This window comes from Heptranchias perlo, chromosome 31 (genome assembly GCF_035084215.1).
Source record: "Heptranchias perlo isolate sHepPer1 chromosome 31, sHepPer1.hap1, whole genome shotgun sequence".
NCBI lineage: Eukaryota > Metazoa > Chordata > Chondrichthyes > Hexanchiformes > Hexanchidae > Heptranchias > Heptranchias perlo.
The window spans coordinates 35,690,781-35,711,695 of record NC_090355.1 but is presented as its reverse complement, the minus strand read 5'-3'; the positions used below and the strand labels follow the sequence as shown (position 1 = coordinate 35,711,695).

Here is a 20,915-nt window from a genome sequence, read left to right as displayed (position 1 = left end):
ACTCAGTGTTCCTCCTCCGGCTCAGCATTCACCTCGCTCCCTCCCTCACTCCCTCCCTCCGTCCCTCGCTTTAAAGAGGGTGTTTCTCTCCATCAGGTGCAGTCCAGTTGCTATGTAAAGGGAGGGTAGGGCTGTTTCTCTATGGGGAAAGGCCATCGTGTAAGGCCAACCCCCATATATAGTACAGCGTGTATTATAAGATGTGTAGTGTTTTAAATTGTAATAATGGGATCGTATTGTGTACGATCTGTATTGTATTGTTTTGAATTGTATATGTGATATTTAGATTGAACTGTGTGCATTCTTAAATTTTATGAAATAAATTATACTTTGAAATAAAAAAAATTCTGAGGCCCACAGAACACACAGGGTGCGGGTTCCATCACTGGCCTGTGCTGAGTGAGTTGATCTCAGCCAGGGTCATACCAGTGACCCTGGACAAGGGAAGGCAAAGGTCAGCTAGGGCTCCCACTCCTGGTCACTATCCAGTGACCTGCTGGACACTAGGCCAGGAGGCCAGGATCGGGCTGGTTCCTCACGATTGAATACCCTGCTCACTCTGTGCCCAGATTCTCAGGTGGTGAATGGACACTTGGGCGGGGCACAAAATGGCAACCAGTGCCCGTGGGACCCGTACCCCAGAGAGAGTCAGTGTCTGTGGAACCCGTACCCCAGTGAGAGTCTGTGTCTGTGGAACCCGTACCCCAGTGAGAGTCAGTGTCTGTGGGACCCGTACCCCAGTGAGAGTCAGTGTCTGTGGAACCCGTACCCCAGTGAGAGTCAGTGTCTGTGGAACCCGTACCCCAGTGAGAGTCAGTGTCTGTGGAACCCGTACCCCAGTGAGAGTCAGTGTCTGTGGGACCCGTACCCCAGTGAGAGTCAGTGTCTGTGGGACCCGTACCCCAGTGAGAGTCAGTGTCTGTGGGACCCGTACCCCAGTGAGAGTCAGTGTCTGTGGAACCCGTACCCCAGTGAGAGTCAGTGTCTGTGGGACCCGTACCCCATTGAGAGTCAGTGTCTGTGGAACCCGTACCCCAGTGAGAGTCAGTGTCTGTGGAACCCGTACCCCAGTGAGAGTCAGTGTCTGTGGGACCCGTACCCCAGTGAGAGTCAGTGTCTGTGGGACCCATACCCCAGTGAGAGTCAGTGTCTGTGGAACCCGTACCCCAGTGAGAGTCAGTGTCTGTGGGACCCGTACCCCAGTGAGAGTCAGTGTCTGTGGGACCCGTACCCCAGTGAGAGTCAGTGTCTGTGGGACCCGTACCCCAGTGAGAGTCGGTGTCTGTGGGACCCGTACCCCAGTGAGAGTCAGTGTCTGTGGAACCCGTACCCCAGTGAGAGTCAGTGTCTGTGGGACCTGTACCCCAGTGAGAGTTTCTACAAATACATAAAGGGCAAAAGGGTAACTAGGGAGAGAGTAGGGCCTCTTAAGGATCAACAAGGTCATCTATGTGCGGAACCACAAGAGATGGGTGAGATCCTGAATGAATATTTCACATCGGTATTTACGGTTGAGAAAGGCATGGATGTTAGGGAACTTGAGGAAATAAATAGTGATGTCTTGAGGAGTGTACATATTACAGAGAGGGAGGTGCTGGAAGTCTTAACGCGCATCAAGGTAGATAAATCTCCGGGACCTGATGAAATGTATCCCAGGACGTGATGGGAGGTTAGCGAGGAAATTGCGTGTCCCCTAGCAGAGATATTTGAATCATCCACCGCTACAGGTGAGGTGCCTGAAGATTGGAGGGTCGCAAATGTTGTGCCTTTGTTTAAGAAGGGCGGCAGGGAAAAGCCTGGGAACTACAGACCAGTGAGCCTGACATCTGTAGTGGGTAAGTTGTTGGAGGGTATTCTCAGGGACAGGATCTACAGGCATTTGGAGAGGCAGGGACTGATTAGGAACAGTCAGCATGGTTTTGTGAGAGGAAAATCATGTCTCACGAATTTGATTGAGTTTTTTGAAGGGGTAACCAAGAAGATAGATGAGGGCTGTGCAGTAGACGTGGTCTACATGGACTTTAGCAAAGCCTTTGACAAGGTACCGCATGGTAGGTTGTTACATAAGGTTAGATTTCACGGGATCCAAGGTGAGGTAGCCAGTTGGATACAAAATTGGCTTGACGACAGAAGACAGAGGGTGGTTGTGGAGGGTTGTTTTTCAAACTGGAGGCCTGTGTCCAGCGGTGTGCCTCAGGGATCGGTGCTGGGTCCGCTGTTATTTGTTATTTATATTAATGATTTGGATGAGAATTTAGGAGGCATGGTTAGTAAGTTTGCAGATGACACCAAGATTGGTGGCATTGTGGACAGTGAAGAAGGATATCTAGGATTGCAACGGGATCTTGATAAATTGGGCCAGTGGGCCGATGAATGGCAGATGGAGTTTAATTTAGATAAATGTGAGGTGATGCATTTTGGTAGATCGAATCGGGCCAGGACCTACTCCGTTAATGGTAGGGCGTTGGGGAGAGTTATAGAACAAAGAGATCTAGGAGTACAGGTTCATAGCTCCTTGAAAGTGGAGTCACAGGTGGATAGGGTGGTGAAGAAGGCATTCGGCATGCTTGGTTTCATTGGTCAGAACATTGAATGCAGGAGTTGGGATGTCTTGTTGAAGTTGTACAGGGCATTGGTGAGGCCACACTTGGAGTACTGTGTACAGTTCTGGTCACCCTATTATAGAAAGGATATTATTAAACTAGAAAGAGTGCAGAAAAGATTTACTAGGATGCTACCGGGACTTGATGGTTTGACTTATAGGGAGAGGTTAGACAGACTGGGACTTTTTTCCCTGGAGAGTAGGAGGTTAAGGGGTGATCTTAGAGTCATAGAGTCATAGAGTTATACAGCACGGATAGAGGCCCTTCGGCCCATCGTGTCCGCGCCGGCCATATAGAAGTCTATAAAATAATGAGGGGCATAGATAAGGTAGATAGTCAAAATCTTTTCCCAAAGGTAGGGGAGTCTATAACGAGTGGGCATAGATTTAAGGTGAGAGGGGAGAGATACAAAAGGGTCCAGAGGGGCAATTTTTTCACTCAAAGGGTGGTGAGTGTCTGGAACGAGCTGCTGGAGGCAGTAGTAGAGGTGGGTACAATTTTGTCTTTTAAAAAGCATTTGGACAGTTACATGGGTAAGATGGGTAGAGAGGGATATGGGCCAAGTGCAGGCAATTGGGACTAGCTTAGTGGTATAAACTGGGCGACATGGACATGTTGGGCCGAAGGGCCTGTTTCCATGTTGTAACTTCTATGATTCTATGACCTGGACCCCAGTGAGAGTCAGTGTCTGTGGGACCCGTACCCCAGTGAGAGTCAGTGTCTGTGGGACCCATACCCCAGTGAGAGTCAGTGTCTGTGGGACCCGTACCCCAGTGAGAGTCAGTGTCTGTGGGACCCGTACCCCAGTGAGAGTCAGTGTCTGTGGGACCCGTACCCCAGTGAGAGTCAGTGTCTGTGGGGCCCGTACCCCAGTGAGAGTCAGTGTCTGTGGGACCCGTACCCCAGTGAGAGTCAGTGTCTGTGGGACGCGTACCCCAGTGAGAGTCAGTGTCTGTGGGACACGTACCCCAGTGAGAGTCAGTGTCTGTGGGACCCGTACCCCAGTGAGAGTCAGTGTCTGTGGGACCCGTACCCCAGTGAGAGACAGTGTCTGTGGGACCCGTACCCCAGTGAGAGACAGTGTCTGTGGGACCCGTACCCCAGTGAGAGTCAGTGTCTGTGGGACCCGTACCCCAGTGAGAGTCAGTGCTATTAGGGGAAGAGGGATGAAAAATTAGAAAAACTCACAAACCTTGGTGGGCATGGATGGAGATTGCAAAGTTCTTGGTCTTCAGGTCGAGGCAAATGAAGACATTCTTTGTCCGGTGTCAACTCTTCCCGCTCCATCAAAACCTTTGTACAGTACAGGAGCCTGCGCCTCACTCCCCCTCCGCACGATACACTGCACGAGTCGGTCTCTGACCTCCATCTACAGCGAAGATCACAGAGAGGGAAATTCTCACAGGAATCAGCCCGAGGCCACCGCAAGGCAGGCTGTGCCCCGGAAAAATTCAGCAATCAAATACACAGAGAGGGAAGAATGGAGAAAATCAAACTCTAGAGTCTCGAGAGAAGGTCATTGGGAGGATAGATAAGGGAAATCTAGAGTATTACTGTGAAATAAATCTGGGGAATTGGCCTGTGGGATATAAGTTTCAATGAAGCGAAAGCTTATCAGTGTCTGGCCAGCGTGTGCACATGAAGTAAACCGCTGGTTGTGAAGCATCTCGGATGTCCAGAGGATGTGAGACGGTCCGGCATAAATGTAAAAGCTCTTCCTTTCTTTACAAAGGATTTCTTTACTCAAAAGGTGATAAACATTTGGAATAATCAGATAATGGTGATGGAGTCAAAGCTGTTTGGGGAGTTCAAAATGTAGTTGGTGTTGGACGGGGTGGGCTGGTGTTGGACGGGGTGAGTTGGTGTTGGGACGGGGTGAGCTGGTGTTGGGACGGGGTGAGCTGGTGTTGGGACGGGGTGAGCTGGTGTTGGGACGGGGTGAGCTGGTGTTGGACGGGGTGAGCTGGTGTTGGGACGGGGTGAGCTGGTGTTGGGACGGGGTGAGCTGGTGTTGGGACGGGGTGAGCTGGTGTTGGGACGGGGTGAGCTGGTGTTGGGACGGGGTGAGCTGGTGTTGGGACGGGGTGAGCTGGTGTTGGGACGGGGTGAGCTGGTGTTGGGACGGGGTGAGCTGGTGTTGGGACGGGGTGAGCTGGTGTTGGGACGGGGTGAGCTGGTGTTGGGACGGGGTGAGCTGGTGTTGGGACGGGGTGAGCTGGTGTTGGGACGGGGTGAGCTGGTGTTGGGACGGGGTGAGCTGGTGTTGGGACGGGGTGAGCTGGTGTTGGGACGGGGTGAGCTGGTGTTGGGACGGGGTGAGCTGGCGTTGGACGGGGTGAGCTGGCGTTGGACGGGGTGAGCTGGCGTTGGACGGGGTGAGCTGGTGTTGGACGGGGTGAGCTGGTGTTGGACGGGGTGAGCTGGTGTTGGACGGGGTGAGCTGGTGTTGGACGGGGTGAGCTGGTGTTGGACGGGGTGAGCTGGTGTTGGGACGGGGTGAGCTGGTGTTGGGACGGGGTGAGCTGGTGTTGGGACGGGGTGAGCTGGTGTTGGGACGGGGTGAGCTGGTGTTGGGACAGGGTGAGCTGGTGTTGAGACGGGGTGAGCTGGTGTTGGGACGGGGTGAGCTGGTGTTGGGACGGGGTGAGCTGGTGTTGGGACGGGGTGAGCTGGTGTTGGGACGGGGTGAGCTGGTGTTGGGACGGGGTGAGCTGGTGTTGGGACGGGGTGAGCTGGTGTTGGGACGGGGTGAGCTGGTGTTGGGACGGGGTGAGCTGGTGTTGGGACGGGGTGAGCTGGTGTTGGGACGGGGTGAGCTGGTGTTGAGACGGGGTGAGCTGGTGTTGAGACGGGGTGAGCTGGTGTTGAGACGGGGTGAGCTGGTGTTGAGACGGGGTGAGCTGGTGTTGAGACGGGGTGAGCTGGTGTTGGTGAGTTCGGTGCCAGGTTGAAGAGGTCAGAGTACCAGACCGATGGGTTTTATAGGCTGCACTTGACCTTTATGTTCAGTTGTGACCAACCAGATCTTCTGGGGCCTCAAGTTGAAGCCTGTTCCGTGGAGGTAACAGAGAGGGTCACATGGAGACAAAGCACATGGACATTTTACCGTAGATGAAAGGTCTTTACCTCACAGGACAAGGGTCAGAGTTACAGATCTCCGTGGAAACTGGCCTAGGAGCGGTGTCGCATTCTGAGGGAGAAACTCTTTGATACAAATTCCTCTCTTTCTTTACGCAATTCACCTCTCGCTCACGTACTCCGCCCCCACAGGTCACGTTACATGCACCAAACTCATCGACTTCCCACCTTTGAAAGAGTAAACGACAGAGTTACAAACACCATGACTGCAGCATTAGGCTCGGTAACTTTGGGTTAAGGAGTGGAACTCTGAGCCGGGGTCTCTGCTCCTGATCGCTATCCAGCCCCTGCTGGAACGTGCTTGTTGCAATCAGACTATTTTAAAATTCACTCTGGGGATGTGGGCGTCTCTGAGAAGGCTGACATTTATTGCCCGTCCCTCGTTGCCCTGAGAGTTTGATACAAACTGAGTAACTTCAGGCCACTTCAGAGGGCAGTTAAGAGTCCACCATGTTGGTGTGGGGACTGGAGTCACATATAGGCCCAGACCGGGTAAGGACGGCAGGTTTCCTTCCCTAAAGGACATCAGTGAACCAGTTGGATTTTTACGACAATCCGACGGCTTCACGGACACTTTTACTGAGACCAGCTTTTTATTTCAAATTTTCTTTAAAATAAATTCAAATTCTCAAACTGCCCACGGTGGGATTTGAACTCACGTTCTCTGGATTACTAGTCCAGTAACATAACCACTATGCCACCATACTGGGCTGTGAAGTACCCCACAGTGGAGCAGCCCGCTGACACTCACTGCCTCGGCACACGGGTGGGTGTGGTATCGGAGGGCGTTTGGTGCCCCTGGAATCTCTCCCCCCGACTTTCAGGAGAGGAGGGGGAAAAGTCCTGTTTGTTTCATTGCCGGTTATAGTCAGGAAATTTGCAATGAAACAAATGCCTTCAGAACTAGGCGACCCAGAGGGTTAATCGTGGACCTCTCACCTCGAAGGGGTCTCGGCTCAAATGCAGCCAGGGCTGATGGGATGAAAGGAGGTTTTGGGGGTCTTGATCCAGCTCACAGCAGGCATGGGAGCACAAATCTGCACCCAATTTGGGCGTTAACTGGCAAGGATGGAAGCTGGCACATTGATCGATTCCGAGATTGGGACTGAGACACATTGTTAGGACAGTGTAGAGGGAGCTTTACTCTGTATCTAACTCGTGCTGTACCTGCCCTGGGAGTGTTTGATGGGACAGTGTAGAGGGAGCTTTACTCTGTATCTAACCCATGATGTACCTGCTCTGGGAGTGTTTGATGGGCCAGTGTAGAGGGAGCTTTACTCTGTATCTAACCCTGTACCTGCCCTGGGAGTGTTTGATGGGACAGTGTAGAGGGAGCTTTACTCTGTATCTAACCCATGATGTACCTGCCCTGGGAGTGTTTGATGGGACAGTGTAGAGGGAGCTTTGCTCTGTATCAAACCCGTGCTGTACCTGCCCTGGGAGTGTTTGATGGGACACTGAAATCCCTCACCTCTTCTTATAAGCTACATTCCCATGTTGTATGCTTCCACCCTGAGGTGAGCCTGCATTGACCCAGACTGAGGATGGGGTATCGGTGGTGTTGTGTGGAGGGAGCCTGTCCTCTGTGCAGAGCTGGTTTTAAGCAGGGTTTCCCTGTGGTCTATCGGAGCCCTGTGCCCAAACTGCTGATGAAAGAGGGGAGTTTGACCAGAGTAACGGTCTCACTTGGCGATGCCTCACTGAGACTTACCAGGGAGGACACGTTTTACTGGCACACCTCACGTAGCGGGTGTGAGGTTGGAAGGTTTGGTGGCAACGTTCCGCCCGCGCCTCCTCCCTGGTCTCAGGGTCGGCGCACACGTACCTGACGCCTGCTAATCCTGTGGACAGATAACAATCGTTAGTATAACTAAGATCCAGTTCAAAAGGACGCCGACTTTGGACAAACTTTTTCCTCTTGAAGAGGGAGCAGAGCTCGTGCCTCGTTGGTTTTAGAGGGATGAACTTTAAGACAAGATTGGTCTCTCCAGCCTCAGAGGGCTCTTGTGGAGGTGAAACTAGGAAGAGGAGGGGGCCATTTGGCCCCTTGAGCCTGTTCCACCGTTGTATTAGATCATGGCTGACCTGCACATCAACCCCATTTCCCCACCTTTGCTCCATATCCCCTGATACCCCAACAAAATTCTATCAATCTCAGTCTTGAAAGCTCCAAATGACCCCCAGTATCCACAGCCTTTTGGGGGAGAGAGTTCCAGATTTCCACTCCCCTTTGTGTGATGAAGTGCTCCTGACATCACCCCTGAACGGCCTGGCTCTAATTTTAAGGTTCTGCCCCCTTGTTCTGGACTCCCCCCACCAGAGGAAATAGTTTCTCTCTATCGACCCTATCAAATCCTTTAATCATCTTAAACACCTCGATTAGATCACCCCTTAATCTTCTATACTCGAGGGAATACAAGCCCAGTCTGTGCAACCTGTCCTCGTAATTTAACCCTTTATAATTCAGGTGAATCTGCGCTGCACCCTCTCCAAGGCCAATATATCCTTCCTGAGGTGCGGTGCCCAGGACTGAACCCAGTATCTCCTGATGGAGTCTGACCAGAGCTCTGTATTACTGAAGGCGTAGACAGCCGTGGCCTTAACTGCTATAGAGAAAGTAAATCTGGAACAATACTTTTTGAAACACCAGAAGTGGGTACAGGGTCAAGATGTTTCATTTGTTCTCCGATTTGGGCAAGACTGGAAAGGAAGGTCGGCATTTATTGCCAACTCTCGTTGCCTGAGAAAGTGGAGGTGGGCCTTCTGCTAGCAAGTGTATTGAGTCAACTCCATAATAGGGGACTGGAGTCACATATAGGCCCAGACTGGGTAAGGACGGCAGGTTCCTTCCCCGAAGGACATTCATGAACCAGTTGGGTTTTTACGACAATCCGACAGCTTCATGGTTATTTTTGGTGTTGCCAATGAGGGTACAGTGTGTTCAGTGGTTCTGGACTAGTCACCCATAGGTCATGATATGCGCTGGCAGCAGGCGAGATCTCACCAGTAATTTACCCGGTGGTCATTTTGTGAAGGCTGCCACCCTTTTTAATGGTGTGGAACAAATGAACCACGTACAAAATCCAATCAAAAATAAAGAACAAGAGGGGCTCCCTCTCATGGCTCTGTTGTTAAGTACAGCTGCTTGGTGAGGGACTGGGCCACACAGAGCAAGGGAACTCCCAGGTACAACCCTTGGTCTGTAAACTGAGTTAGTGGAGCTCAGGATGGTAAATGAAGCAGTGTAATTGGCCTCAGCACCCCTGGGTTAGGCAGCCGGGAAAAAAAATCAGCCAGCATTCCAGTTCCTGATCACTAGTCAGTGACTCATGCAGGAAAGAGTGTGTGTGTGTGTGAATGTGAGTTAGTGAGTGAGTGTGTGGATGTCAGGTGGGTTTAGGGTTGCTGTGATGCCCTCATAGTCAAATATCTTGCTGATGCTCACACATGAAGACTGGCCACGTGGGCCGGACAGGAATTCCTTCCCTGAACCTCTCCGCCTCTCTCTCCTGCTTTAAGACGCTCCTTAAAACCTACCTCTTTGACCAAGCTTTTGGTCACCTGTCCTAATATCTCCTTATGTGGCTCGCTGTCAATTTTTGTCTGATTTAGGCTCCTGTGAAGCTCCTCGGGATGTTTTACTACGTTAAAGGCGCTGTATAAATGCAAGTTGTTATTGAGATATCAGAGACTGACAAGTGCCTGTGGAACCGTGTCCCAGTGAGAGTCAGCGCCTTCAAGAGAGGAGAGGGGAAAAGGTGGGGGTGAGGGGGGTAAAGTCTGTTTGTAGCAACAAACATGGACAGCAGTGTGACGGCAGTAGTTAGTGTGACACTAACTCCAGCGCTGCGGTTCCCCGCTGTGTATAAATACAGGCAGCGTGTCGGTGATCGATTCGAACAATACCAGTTACTTGAGTGTGAATATTGTCACACCATCACCTTCACCACAGGTAGTGGAACAGGGCCCTGTTACAGGAACCCAGAGGTAAATGCGCCTCTCGCTCGGGAGGTTCGAAATGGCTGTGACATTCGTGACATTTCCAGTCTCCTTCTCCAACTGTTTGGACACCTGGAACGAGAGGGGAAAAAATACTTACACAGACATACTTTATACATAGTAACGCCTCATTACATAGAATCTTACAGCACAGGAGGAGGCCATTCAGCCCATCGTGCACGTGCCGGCTCTTTGAAAGAGCTATCCAATTAGTCCCACTCCCCTGCTCTTTCCCCAGAGCCCTGCAAATTTCTCCTTTTCAAGTATTTATCCAATTCCCTTTTGAAAGTTATTATTGAATCTGCTTCCACCGCCCTTTCAGGCAGCGCATTCCAGATCAGAACAACTCGCTGAGTACAAAAAACAATCTCCTCATCTCTCTCCTCTGGCTCTTTTGCCAATTATCTTAAATCTGTGTCCTCTGGTTTACCGACCCTTCTGCCACTGGAAACAGTTTCTCCTTATTTACTCTCTCAAAACCCTTCATGATTTTGAACACCTCTATTAAATCTCCTCTCAACCTTCTCTGTTCCAAGGAGAACAACCCCAGCTTCTCCAGTCTCTCCACATAACTGAAGTCCCTCATCCCTGGGACCATTCTAGTAAATCTCCTCTGCACCCTCTCCAAGGCCTTCACATCCTTCCTAAAGTGCGGTGCCCAGAATTGGACACAATCCTCCAGCTGAGGCCTAACCAGTGATTTATAAAGGTTTAACATAACTTCCTTGCTTTTGTACTCTATGCCTTTGTTTATAAAGCCCAGGATCCCATATGCTTTTTAACAGCCGTCACAACTTGTCCTGCCACCTTCAAAGATTTGTGTACATACACCCCCAGGTCTCTCTGTTCCTGCATCACCTTTAAAATTGTACCATTTGATTTATATTGCCTCTGCTCATTCTCCCTACCAAAATGTCTCATTCATTACATCTCAAACTGCTTCACAACCAATGGATTATTTACAAGTGGCAGCCAATTTGTGCACAGTGAGATCCCACAAACAGCAATGTGATAAATGACCAGATAATCTGTTTTTTGGTGATGTTGGATGAGGGATAAATATTGGCCCCAGGACATCGGGGAGAACTCCTCTGCTCTTCTTCAAAACAGTGGCAGTGGGATCTTTTACGTCCACCTGAGAGGGCAGACGGGGCCTTGGTTCATCTGAATGACGGCACCTCCGACAGTGCAGCACTCCGTCAATACTGCACTGGGAGTGTCGGCCTGGATTTTGTGCTCAAGCCTCTGGAGTGGGGACTTGAACCCACGACCTTCTGACTCAGAGGTGAGAGAGCTACTGATTGAGGCACGGCCGACAGTGCTGTTCAAACAGTGACTGTGTGACTTCATTCCATATTTTCACACTTTACTGTAAATGTAATTTCAGGCGGTTAGTATAAATGAGTACGGGACCACCCACAATTGTTCTTTTTTTCCCCCAACATGTGTAAAATAATCCCTCTTTACAAAAGGTGCCAGGTAAAAGGATGATTGAAACTCGGGGCTAGACAGCCGATACTGCCAGGGTCCAGCGTCACTCCGTAATGGGCCGATATCTCACTCGAGGGCCGGAGTGCAGGGATGCGGGTCGGCGCCTTTTTTAAAATTCGTTCATGGGATGTGGGCGTCGCTGGCGGGGCCGGCATTTATTGCCCATCCCTAATTGCCCTTGAGAAGGTGGTGGTGAGCCGCCTTCTTGAACCGCTGCAGTCCGTGTGGTGAAGGTTCTCCCACAGTGCTGTTAGGAAGGGAGTTCCAGGATTTTGACCCAGCGACGATGAAGGAACGGCGATATATTTCCAAGTCGGGATGGTGTGTGACTTGGAGGGGAACGTGCAGGTGGTGTTGTTCCCATGTGCCTGCTGCTCTTGTCCTTCTAGGTGGTAGAGGTCGCGGGTTTGGGAGGTGCTGTCGAAGAAGCCTTGGCGAGTTGCTGCAGTGCATCCTGTAGATGGTACACACTGCAGCCACGGTGCGCCGGTGGTGAAGGGAGTGAATGTTTAGGGTGGTGGATGGGGTGCCAATCAAGCGGGCTGCTTTGTCCTGCAATTCCCATCATGGAACTGTGGCCGATTGTTAAACGGAGGCCCAAAGGTGGGTGAAGGTGGGGGGGGCGGGGGGTAAAGGTGCCATTTTGGGAATAAAAGCTCTGGAAACTGTTGGACCCGCGACAGTGTCGGCCATCTTACTGCAGGTGCACTTCGGGGGTACAGGAGAGCGCAGACCCCCTCACTCACAGTCAACGTACGCACGAGCGCTTGTCTGCTCCAAGTGACACATACGTGCACTGGCACGTGACACATACATGTGCTCATACATGACACATGCATGTGCTTACATGACACATACATGTGCTCATACGTGACACATACGTGCGCACATACGTGACACATACGTGCACTCATACGTGACACATATGTGCACTCATACGAAGAATTAATTTACCTCTGACCATGGTGTCTGGTCCAGTTCGAAGGGGCAGATGCTCACGATACACGGTGCCACCCCAGGGGGCTTTGCTGTCTCCGGACACAGTGTCTCATTCACTTCTACGTCTGCCCCGTTAATCAACTGGATGCAGGCAACCGAGCTCTCGGCAACTCCAACTCCGCAGGAAGTGGAACAGACGCCCGGCTCCGAAACAGCCCACCTGCAATTGACACGCAGGTAAAACAGGACTTAGCAGACGGACTGAGATACCCGGGAGCTTTACTGAACAGACCGCTATACCAAACCGTGCAGCCAGAGTCCTCGAGAGCTCCAAATAGTGTCACAGCCTGCTGTGGCACTGGGCCATACTGACCAGACGGTAGTGACTCCACAATGGCCTCAGCATCCAGGATAGGGAGGGGAAATTCAACCGGGGCTCCCGCTCCTGATCGCTATCCAGTGATCCCCTGCTGGAAAGTGTATGGATCTCGGGTGAGGAGAGGATCATGCTAGGTTGGCAGGCCCTCCACAGTCGAATAGCTAGCCAACACTCATTGCCTGCTGCTGCATGAAGAATGTACACAGGGGCATGGTGCGAGAGGGTAACAGGTGCCCAGGGGGCCTGTATTCCATCACATCAGATGGGGTGGAGTTTGAGAGGGATAAAAATGTAGCCAGGGCTTTGGTGAGACCTCACCTGGAGTACAGTGTACAGTTCTGGTCTCCTTATCTAAGGAAGGATATACCTGCCTTAGAGGCGGTGCAACGAAGGTTCACTAGATTGATTCCTGGGATGAGAGGGTTGTCCTATGAGGAGAGATTGAGTAGAATGGGCCGATACTCTCTGGAGTTTAGAAGAATGAGAGGTGATCTCATTGAAACATACAAGGTTCTGAGGGGGTTTAACAGGGTAGATGCTGAGAGGCTGTTTCCCCGGCTGGAGATTCTAGAACTAGGGGGCATAGTCGCAGGATAAGAGGTCGGACATTTAGGAGTGAGATGAGGAGGAATTTCTTCACTCAGAGGGTTGTGAATCTTTGGAATTCTCTACCCCAGAGGGCTGTGGATGCTCAGTCATTGAGTATATTCAAGGCTGAGATCTTTGGACTCTAAGGGAATCAAGGGATATGGGGATCGGGCGGGAAAGTGGAGTTGAGGTCGAAGATCAGCCATGATCTTATTGAACGGCGGAGCAGGCTTGAGGGGCTGAATGGTCTCCTTTTCCTATCCCATTTAATTTAATAACATAGGTGGAATTTTCTGCTCCCACCACTGGTGCGCTCCCTGAACCCGGACATGTAACAACGAGCTGACCAGGGAATGCCGGGAGCTTCGAGTCACTCCCACTTCACACCACTCGGGGTAAAGTGCAGCCACTTTGGAAGATCCAGCCCGTGTGTCACTGACCAGCTCCCCACTCAGGTGCAAATACGGCTGATCCAGGTTAATCCCCGTAGCTACAGGCGCTGGCGCTGGGAAATCCACGAGTCGTATGGTAACAGGAGGAAGAGAATTCGTCCCTTGTACTTACTGTACACTCTACTTTTATTTACAAAGTTGTTTATATTTAATAAATATTAAATCAAATATCATTTCAGATATCATCTTTGACCAATTGCATTGGTTACAGCACGGGTTAAATACAGAGTAAAGCTCCCTCTACACTGTCCCATCAAACACTCCCAGGGCAGGTACTGGGTTAGATACAGAGTAAAGCTCCCTCTACACTGTCCCATCAAACACTCCCAGGGCAGGTACTGGGTTAAATACAGAGTAAAGCTCCCTCTACACTGTCCCATCAAACACTCCCAGGGCAGGTACAGCACGGGTTAGATGCGGGGGTTTTAATAAGCATAAATTAATTTGGTGTGAAAGGGTTGCAGCCTATCTTGCTCTCTCTGATCGTCCCATGGGGATGCTGAGGTCAATTAATGCCCCTCGTTACCGCTGGGCAATATATTTACATCCCGAGCTGGGGGGGAACTGTTGGAGGTGAGTTGAGTTGAGCTGCTGTCCCCTCACACTCCTCCTCGAGTCTGCTTCAAGAGCATCACAGGAATACAACTGAAGCCAAATAAACATGAAGCTGCAGTGATACCTGGGAGGCCAAGGGTCAAAGTGACAGGGCTCCATCCTGCCGGGCTGCACCAAGTGTCGATATTCCTCGCCCAATAAAACTCCTTCATAGTCTTCAGTGTTGTGCGTGCGCTCACAGTGTCCCTCGCCCCCGCTGTCCCTCGCCCCCGGTGTCCCTCGCCCCCGCTGACCCTCGCTCCCGGTGTCCCTCGCCCCCGGTGTCCCTCGCCCCCGGTGTCCCTCGCCCCCGCTGACCCTCGCCCCCGCTGTCCCTCGCCCCCGCTGTCCCTCGCCCCCGGTGTCCCTCGCTCCCGGTGTCCCTCGCCCCCGCTGACCCTCGCCCCCGGTGTCCCTCGCCCCCGCAGACCCTCGCCCCCGGTGTCCCTCGCTCCCGCTGACCCTCGCTCCCGGTGTCCCTCGCCCCCGCTGTGAACCACATACCTGACAGGGCAGGCTTGACTGTTACATGTTTCTGTTGTCTCAGGTCTGGGAGTTGCTGCACACTCAGCATCAGAAGTCCGTTGCCTCTCGAGTGCCTCTTGCTTCACGCAGTGAACGTCTCTTTCTCGCTGCCCTCCGCCACAGGTGGTGTTACACACACCGAACTCGCCTAGCTCCCACCTGCACAGACACGGGCCGAGAACAGGGAGAGGTCACAGGCCCGTGCATTGTGTCTGAGAGGCAAAGGGCCTCGTTGCAAATTAGAAAGCTCGGGGGCCACAGAGCACACCCGAATCGGCAGGAAGAGCGCAACAGAAAGCCAGTCCAGTGACGGCACAGGAAGAGGAGGAGAAAAAAAGGCAGGGGGAAGAGGTGGAGAAATGTTTATTACACAGCGAGTTATTACAACATGGAATTTATTAGAATGGTCCCAGGGATGAAGGACTTCAGTTATGTGGAGAGACTGGAGAAGCTGCGATTGTTCACCTTAGAGCAGAGAAGGTTAAGGGGAGATCTCATTGATGTTATGAAGGGTTTTGATGGAGTAAATAAGGAGAAACTGTTTCCAGTGGCAGAAGGGTCGGTAACCAGAGGACACAGATTTAAGGTAATTGGCAAAAGAACCGGGGCGGGGGGGGGGGGGGGGGAGGAGATGGGGAGAATTTTTTTTACGCAGCGAGTTGTTCTGATCTGGAATGCGCTGCCTGAAAGGGCGGTGGAAGCAGATTCAATAATAACTTTCAAAAGGGAATTGGATAAATACTTGAAAAGGAAAAATTTGCAGGGCTACGGAGAAAGAGCAGGGGAGTGGGACTAATTGGATAGCTCTTTCAAAGAGCCAGCACAGGCACGATGGGCCGAGTGGCCTCCTTCTGTGTTGTATGATTCAGTAGACTGACTGGTGTCCCCAGTTGGTTTGAAGGACGATATTCTCAAGTTGTCTGGTTTCCCCACTTTAGATCAGACACCTCAACGTTCAGAAGTGCTCCTGATGACTCATTTGGTAATCGTGGCACAGAGGCATTCGGACCAGGAAGGTTCCAGGGTAGCGCTGAGTTAACTGATCCCACCAGCGCAGCAGCAGGGATTCCAATGCCCCTGGGCTAGGAAGGGCAAAAGAGCAGCCAAGGTTCCTGTGACTCATGCTGTGTGTGGACATCAGCTGAGGGCAGGGATGAGTTTGGTATCATGCACCCCATGGTTGAACATCTGACACTCACTGCCTGGACTCGCATATGAAAATTTCCAATTGGGTCAGGTACTGGAGGTACGGCCGGCGCCCGTGGAACCCGTACCCCAGTGAGAGTCAGTGTCTGTGGGACCCGTAACCCAGTGAGAGTCAGTGTCTGTGGGACCCGTACCCCAGTGAGAGTCAGTGTCTGTGGGACCCGTACCCCAGTGAGAGGCAGTGTCTGTGGGACCCGTACCCCAGTGAGAGTCAGTGTCCGTGTGACCCGTACCCCAGTGAGAGTCAGTGTCTGTGGGACCCGTACCCCAGTGAGAGTCAGTGTCTGTGGGACCCGTACCCCAGTGAGAGTCAGTGCCTGTGGGACCCGTACCCCAGTGAGAGTCAGTGTCTGTGGGACCCGTACCCCAGTGAGAGTCAGTGTCTGTGGGACCCGTACCCCAGTGAGAGTCAGTGTCTGTGGGACCCGTACCCCAGTGAGAGTCAGTGTCTGTGGGACCCATACCCCAGTGAGAGTCAGTGTCTGTGGGACCCGTACCCCAGTGAGAGTCAGTGTCTGTGGAACCCGTACCCCAGTGAGAGTCAGTGTCTGTGGGACCCGTACCCCAGTGAGAGTCAGTGTCTGTGGGACCCGTACCCCAGTGAGAGTCAGTGTCTGTGGGACCCGTACCCCAGTGAGAGTCAGTGTCTGTGGGACCCGTACCCCAGTGAGAGTCAGTGTCTGTGGGACCCGTACTCCTGCAAGGAGTCAGCGCCTTCAGGAGAGGGAAAAAAACTGGCAGGAAAACAAATGTTTTTGAGGAGGGAGATTTCACTAACAATCTTACCATGGAGGGCACGGCGCAGTGTTACAAGGCTCCAGCCTATCAGGAGGCCTCGCTGAGTGCGAGCAGTGTTGCAGTTCCATCTCCTCTTCTGTGCTGCGCTCAGCACACTCATAATGGACCCTCGCAGTTCCTGCAACAGTGCAAAACACCAGAAATAGGATCCTTGGTTACTCAGCTCTATAAAGCTGTGGTCAGCTGGGAAGGTTGATGGTTACACAGTGAGTGACCCTTACCCTGCTGAATAAACAGTGACTCTGTACAGTTACACAGTGAGTGACCCTTACCCTGAATATACAGCAATAATCTGTGTGACTACTGCATGATGTCTTGGAAATATAGAACAACTGCGTCTGAATATTAATGGGATTCCTCACCTGTCCCACAGGAGGCTGAACAGGCTTCAGTAACTGGGAGCCAGATGTATGAATAATTTTGCTTTGGAACGTACAGACTGTAAGTGATGTTGGGATTCACGATATCTCCGTACTGCTTCCCGTATTTCCGGTACACCTGGGATTATAAAGGGGAAAAAAACCATGTGAGTAGTTTTACAAATACTTGGTCAGGGACCCCTCTGGTCAGTGGCGCATATTTTAAAAATTAATTCTCAGGGATGTGAAATCCAAAAGACGGCCCCTCCAACAGTGCAGCGCTCCCTCAGTACTGACCCTCCGACAGTGCAGCTCTCCCTCAGTACTGACCCTCCGACAGTGCAGCGCTCCCTCAGTACTGACCCTCCGACAGTGCAGCTCTCCCTCAGTACTGACCCTCCGACAGTGCAGCGCGCCCTCAGTACTGACCCTCCGACAGTGCAGCACTCCCTCAGTTCTGACCCCCCGACAGTGCAGCACTCCCTCAGTACTGACCCTCCGACAGTGTAGCTCTCCCTCAGTACTGACCCTCCGACAGTGCAGCGCTCCCTCAGTACTGACCCTCCGACAGTGCAGCGCTCCCTCAGTACTGACCCTCCGACAGTGCGGCGCTCCCTCAGTACTGACCCTCCGACAGTGCAGCTCTCCCTCAGTACTGACCCTCCGACAGTGCAGCGCGCCCTCAGTACTGACCCTCCGACAGTGCAGCGCTCCCTCAGTACTGACCCTCCGACAGTGCGGCGCTCCCTCAGTACTGACCCTCCGACAGTGCAGCACTCCCTCAGTACTGACCCTCCGACAGTGCAGCACTCCCTCAGTACTGACCCTCCGACAGTGCAGCGCTCCCTCAGTACTGACCCTCCGACAGTGCGGCGCTCCCTCAGTACTGACCCTCCGACAGTGCGGCACTCCCTCAGTACTGACCCTCCGACAGTGCGGCACTCCCTCAGTACTGACCCTCCGACAGTGCAGCGCTCCCTCAGTACCGACCCTCCGACAGTGCAGCGCTCCCTCAGTACCGACCCTCCGACAGTGCAGCGCTCCCTCAGTACCGACCCTCCGACAGTGCAGCGCTCCCTCAGTACCGACCCTCCGACAGTGCAGCGCTCCCTCAGTACCGACCCTCCGACAGTGCAGCGCTCCCTCAGTACCGACCCTCCGACAGTGCAGCGCTCCCTCAGTACCGACCCTCCGACAGTGCAGCGCTCCCTCAGTACTGACCCTCCGACAGTGCAGCGCTCCCTCAGTACCGACCCTCCGACAGTGCAGCGCTCCCTCAGTACCGACCCTCCGACAGTGCAGCGCTCCCTCAGTACTGACCCTCCGACAGTGCAGCGCTCCCTCAGTACCGACCCTCCGACAGTGCAGCGCTCCCTCAGTACTGACCCTCCGACAGTGCGGCGCTCCCTCAGTACTGACCCTCCGACAGTGCAGCGCTCCCTCAGTACTGACCCTCCGACAGTGCAGCGCTCCCTCAGTACTGACCCTCCGACAGTGCAGCGCTCCCTCAGTACTGACCCTCCGACAGTGCAGCGCTCCCTCAGTACTGACCCTCCGACAGTGCGGCGCTCCCTCAGTACTGACCCTCCGACAGTGCAGCGCTCCCTCAGTACTGACCCTCCGACAGTGCAGCGCTCCCTCAGTACTGACCCTCCGACAGTGCGGCGCTCCCTCAGTACTGCACTGGGAGTGTCGGCCTGGATTTTGCGCTCCTGTCTCTGGAGTGGGACTCGAGCCCACGACCTTCTGACTCAGAGGCGAGAGTGCTGCCCAATGAGCCAGGGCCGACACTGAGACAGGCAGTTCCCTCCAAGTGTCTGGTGCGGAGTTGAAAGGAGCCTCTCTGACCAACTGTGCTTCTTTGTCTCCTCCCGGATATTGCATTGGAAAAATATTTGGGAGGAGCCCACTTGGGAATGGTCTTTTCTCTCTTGCCCCCACCTGTATTTCGATGGCGTCGTGCGTGGGCCCATCGATGATGATCTCCTCAGAGTCCGGCAAGTTGTGCTGGGTCAGGTACAACCTGTACACGACCTTGTTGTCCTCCAGGCCGGACGGGTACGAAACGTTCAGCGAGATCTTCTTGGCGCCGGCGACCACATACTGACCTTTAACCTTTACCCCTGCAATAACAACAACAACCTGCATTTATATAGCGCCTTTACCATCCCAAGGCGTTTCACAGGAGCGTAAATCAAACAAAATTTGACACCGAGCCACATCAGGGGATATTAGGACAGGTGACCAAAAGCTTGGTCAAAGAGGTAGGTTTTAAGGAGCGTCTTAAAGGAGAGAGAGGCGGAGAGGTTTAGGGAGGGAATTCCAGAGCTTAGGGCCCAGGCAGCTGAAGGCACGGCCGCCAATGGTGGGGCGATTAAAATCGGGGATTCGCAAAAGGCCAGAATTGCAAACAGTGAGCCAGTTCTGACCCAGGCCACTGGCGACGCAGTCTCGAAAGCTGCGTGTGTAAAACTCCAGTTTAATAATGTAAAAAATGTATTTTTGCACCAATTAACACTCACGACACTATGTAATAAAACCGATCTGTTGTTGGAGTGGGCAGATCTTCGAGCCCCAGGGAGCGTCGATGTGCAGTACAGATTTGGAGCATTTAACTGAAGCAAGTTTGAGCCCCAGGCAGATTGCAAGGACCAGCCAGTTTTACAGCTCAGCTGAAAGTCAGATCCCAGACATGGGATTTTCTGAGCAGATTCCAATGGTCCGCCTTCCAGCTCATTCAGCCCCTGTTTTTTTAAAAAATTCGTTCATGGGATGTGGGCGTCGCTGGCGAGGCCGGCATTTATTGCCCATCCCTAATTGCCCTTGGGAAGGTGGTGGTGAGCCGCCTTCTTGAACCGCTGCAGTCCGTGTGGTGAAGGTTCTCCCACAGTGCTGTTAGGAAGGGAGTTCCAGGATTTTGACCCAGCGACGATGAAGGAACGGCGATATATTTCCAAGTCGGGATGGTGTGCGACTTGGAGGGGAACGTGCAGGTGGTGTTGTTCCCATGCGCCTGCTGCCCTTGTCCTTCTAGGTGGTAGAGGTCGCGGGTTTGGGAGGTGCTGTCGAAGAAGCCTTGGCGAGTTGTACATTCTATGTTTGACGCCTTGATTCTCTTCTATCGGGTTTAAGTGACACTCCCTCTCCTCTGCTGTTCCTGATCACGCTGCTGAGGTTGGGTCTGGGGGTCTCGCCGGTTTCCCCCCCACCTTTTCACTCCCTCAAAGATGAATGAAACCTTTTTCCAGTGCCTTACCTAGATGTGAGAAGACAGCCTGGCTGTTGGAGATTCGGACATTGGTGGAATGCGGCGGGACTGCGAGGAAAGTGACGTACTCTGCAATTCGAAAATAAAACACCGTCAGTTTTAGTCGTGCGAGCACAGTCGTGAGCAGAGATGCACAACGGGCCACGAGAGTGTGCAAGCCTCGGCTTAAATTAAACGTGCGTCACCTTATTACAGTGACAGTGGCTCTCCTCAAACTTGCTGCTGTCCTGAACTCCTGTAATCTATGGGTTGGGTTTCTCGATAGCATAGAATGCAGGAGCCTGGAGCCAGCTCACAGGGCTGATGACAGGAGCCATTTCCTGACTACGTGCTCCCGGAAAATCGTGAGCAGTCCGCCCTCGAAACTCCACTGTCCAAACTTGGCGAGAGCGCCAGATCAAAAACTGCCCCGTATTTGTCTCGCTCCAAGTATCTTCCCCCTTCCCCCCACCCCTCTCCCATGAATGTGCCGACTTGCACTGGGGTCCTGGATCTACAATCCAAAGACCACCCCCTGATACACATAACTTGGGGGGGCTGGGAGGTGGGTGAAGTGAGTCAAGACGGGGAGTGGGC

The 20,915-nt window shown here is 52.7% G+C and overlaps 1 protein-coding gene across 1 annotated transcript in view; it reads right to left on the bottom strand.

Annotated features, from left to right (window-relative positions):
- adamts13 (ADAM metallopeptidase with thrombospondin type 1 motif, 13) overlaps positions 1-20,915 on the bottom strand; it is a 63,433-nt gene that overhangs the window by 11,080 nt on the left and 31,438 nt on the right. Inside the window, exons 17-26 of the mRNA XM_067969998.1 lie at positions 20,328-20,408; positions 19,013-19,194; positions 17,075-17,210; positions 16,701-16,830; positions 14,688-14,867; positions 12,186-12,390; positions 9,683-9,812; positions 7,453-7,582; positions 5,730-5,909; positions 3,796-3,972 (exon numbers count right to left, since the gene is read on the bottom strand). Of these exons, the coding sequence (XP_067826099.1) occupies positions 3,796-3,972; positions 5,730-5,909; positions 7,453-7,582; positions 9,683-9,812; positions 12,186-12,390; positions 14,688-14,867; positions 16,701-16,830; positions 17,075-17,210; positions 19,013-19,194; positions 20,328-20,408 (1,531 nt within the window). The remainder of the gene's footprint in view (positions 1-3,795; positions 3,973-5,729; positions 5,910-7,452; positions 7,583-9,682; positions 9,813-12,185; positions 12,391-14,687; positions 14,868-16,700; positions 16,831-17,074; positions 17,211-19,012; positions 19,195-20,327; positions 20,409-20,915) is intronic.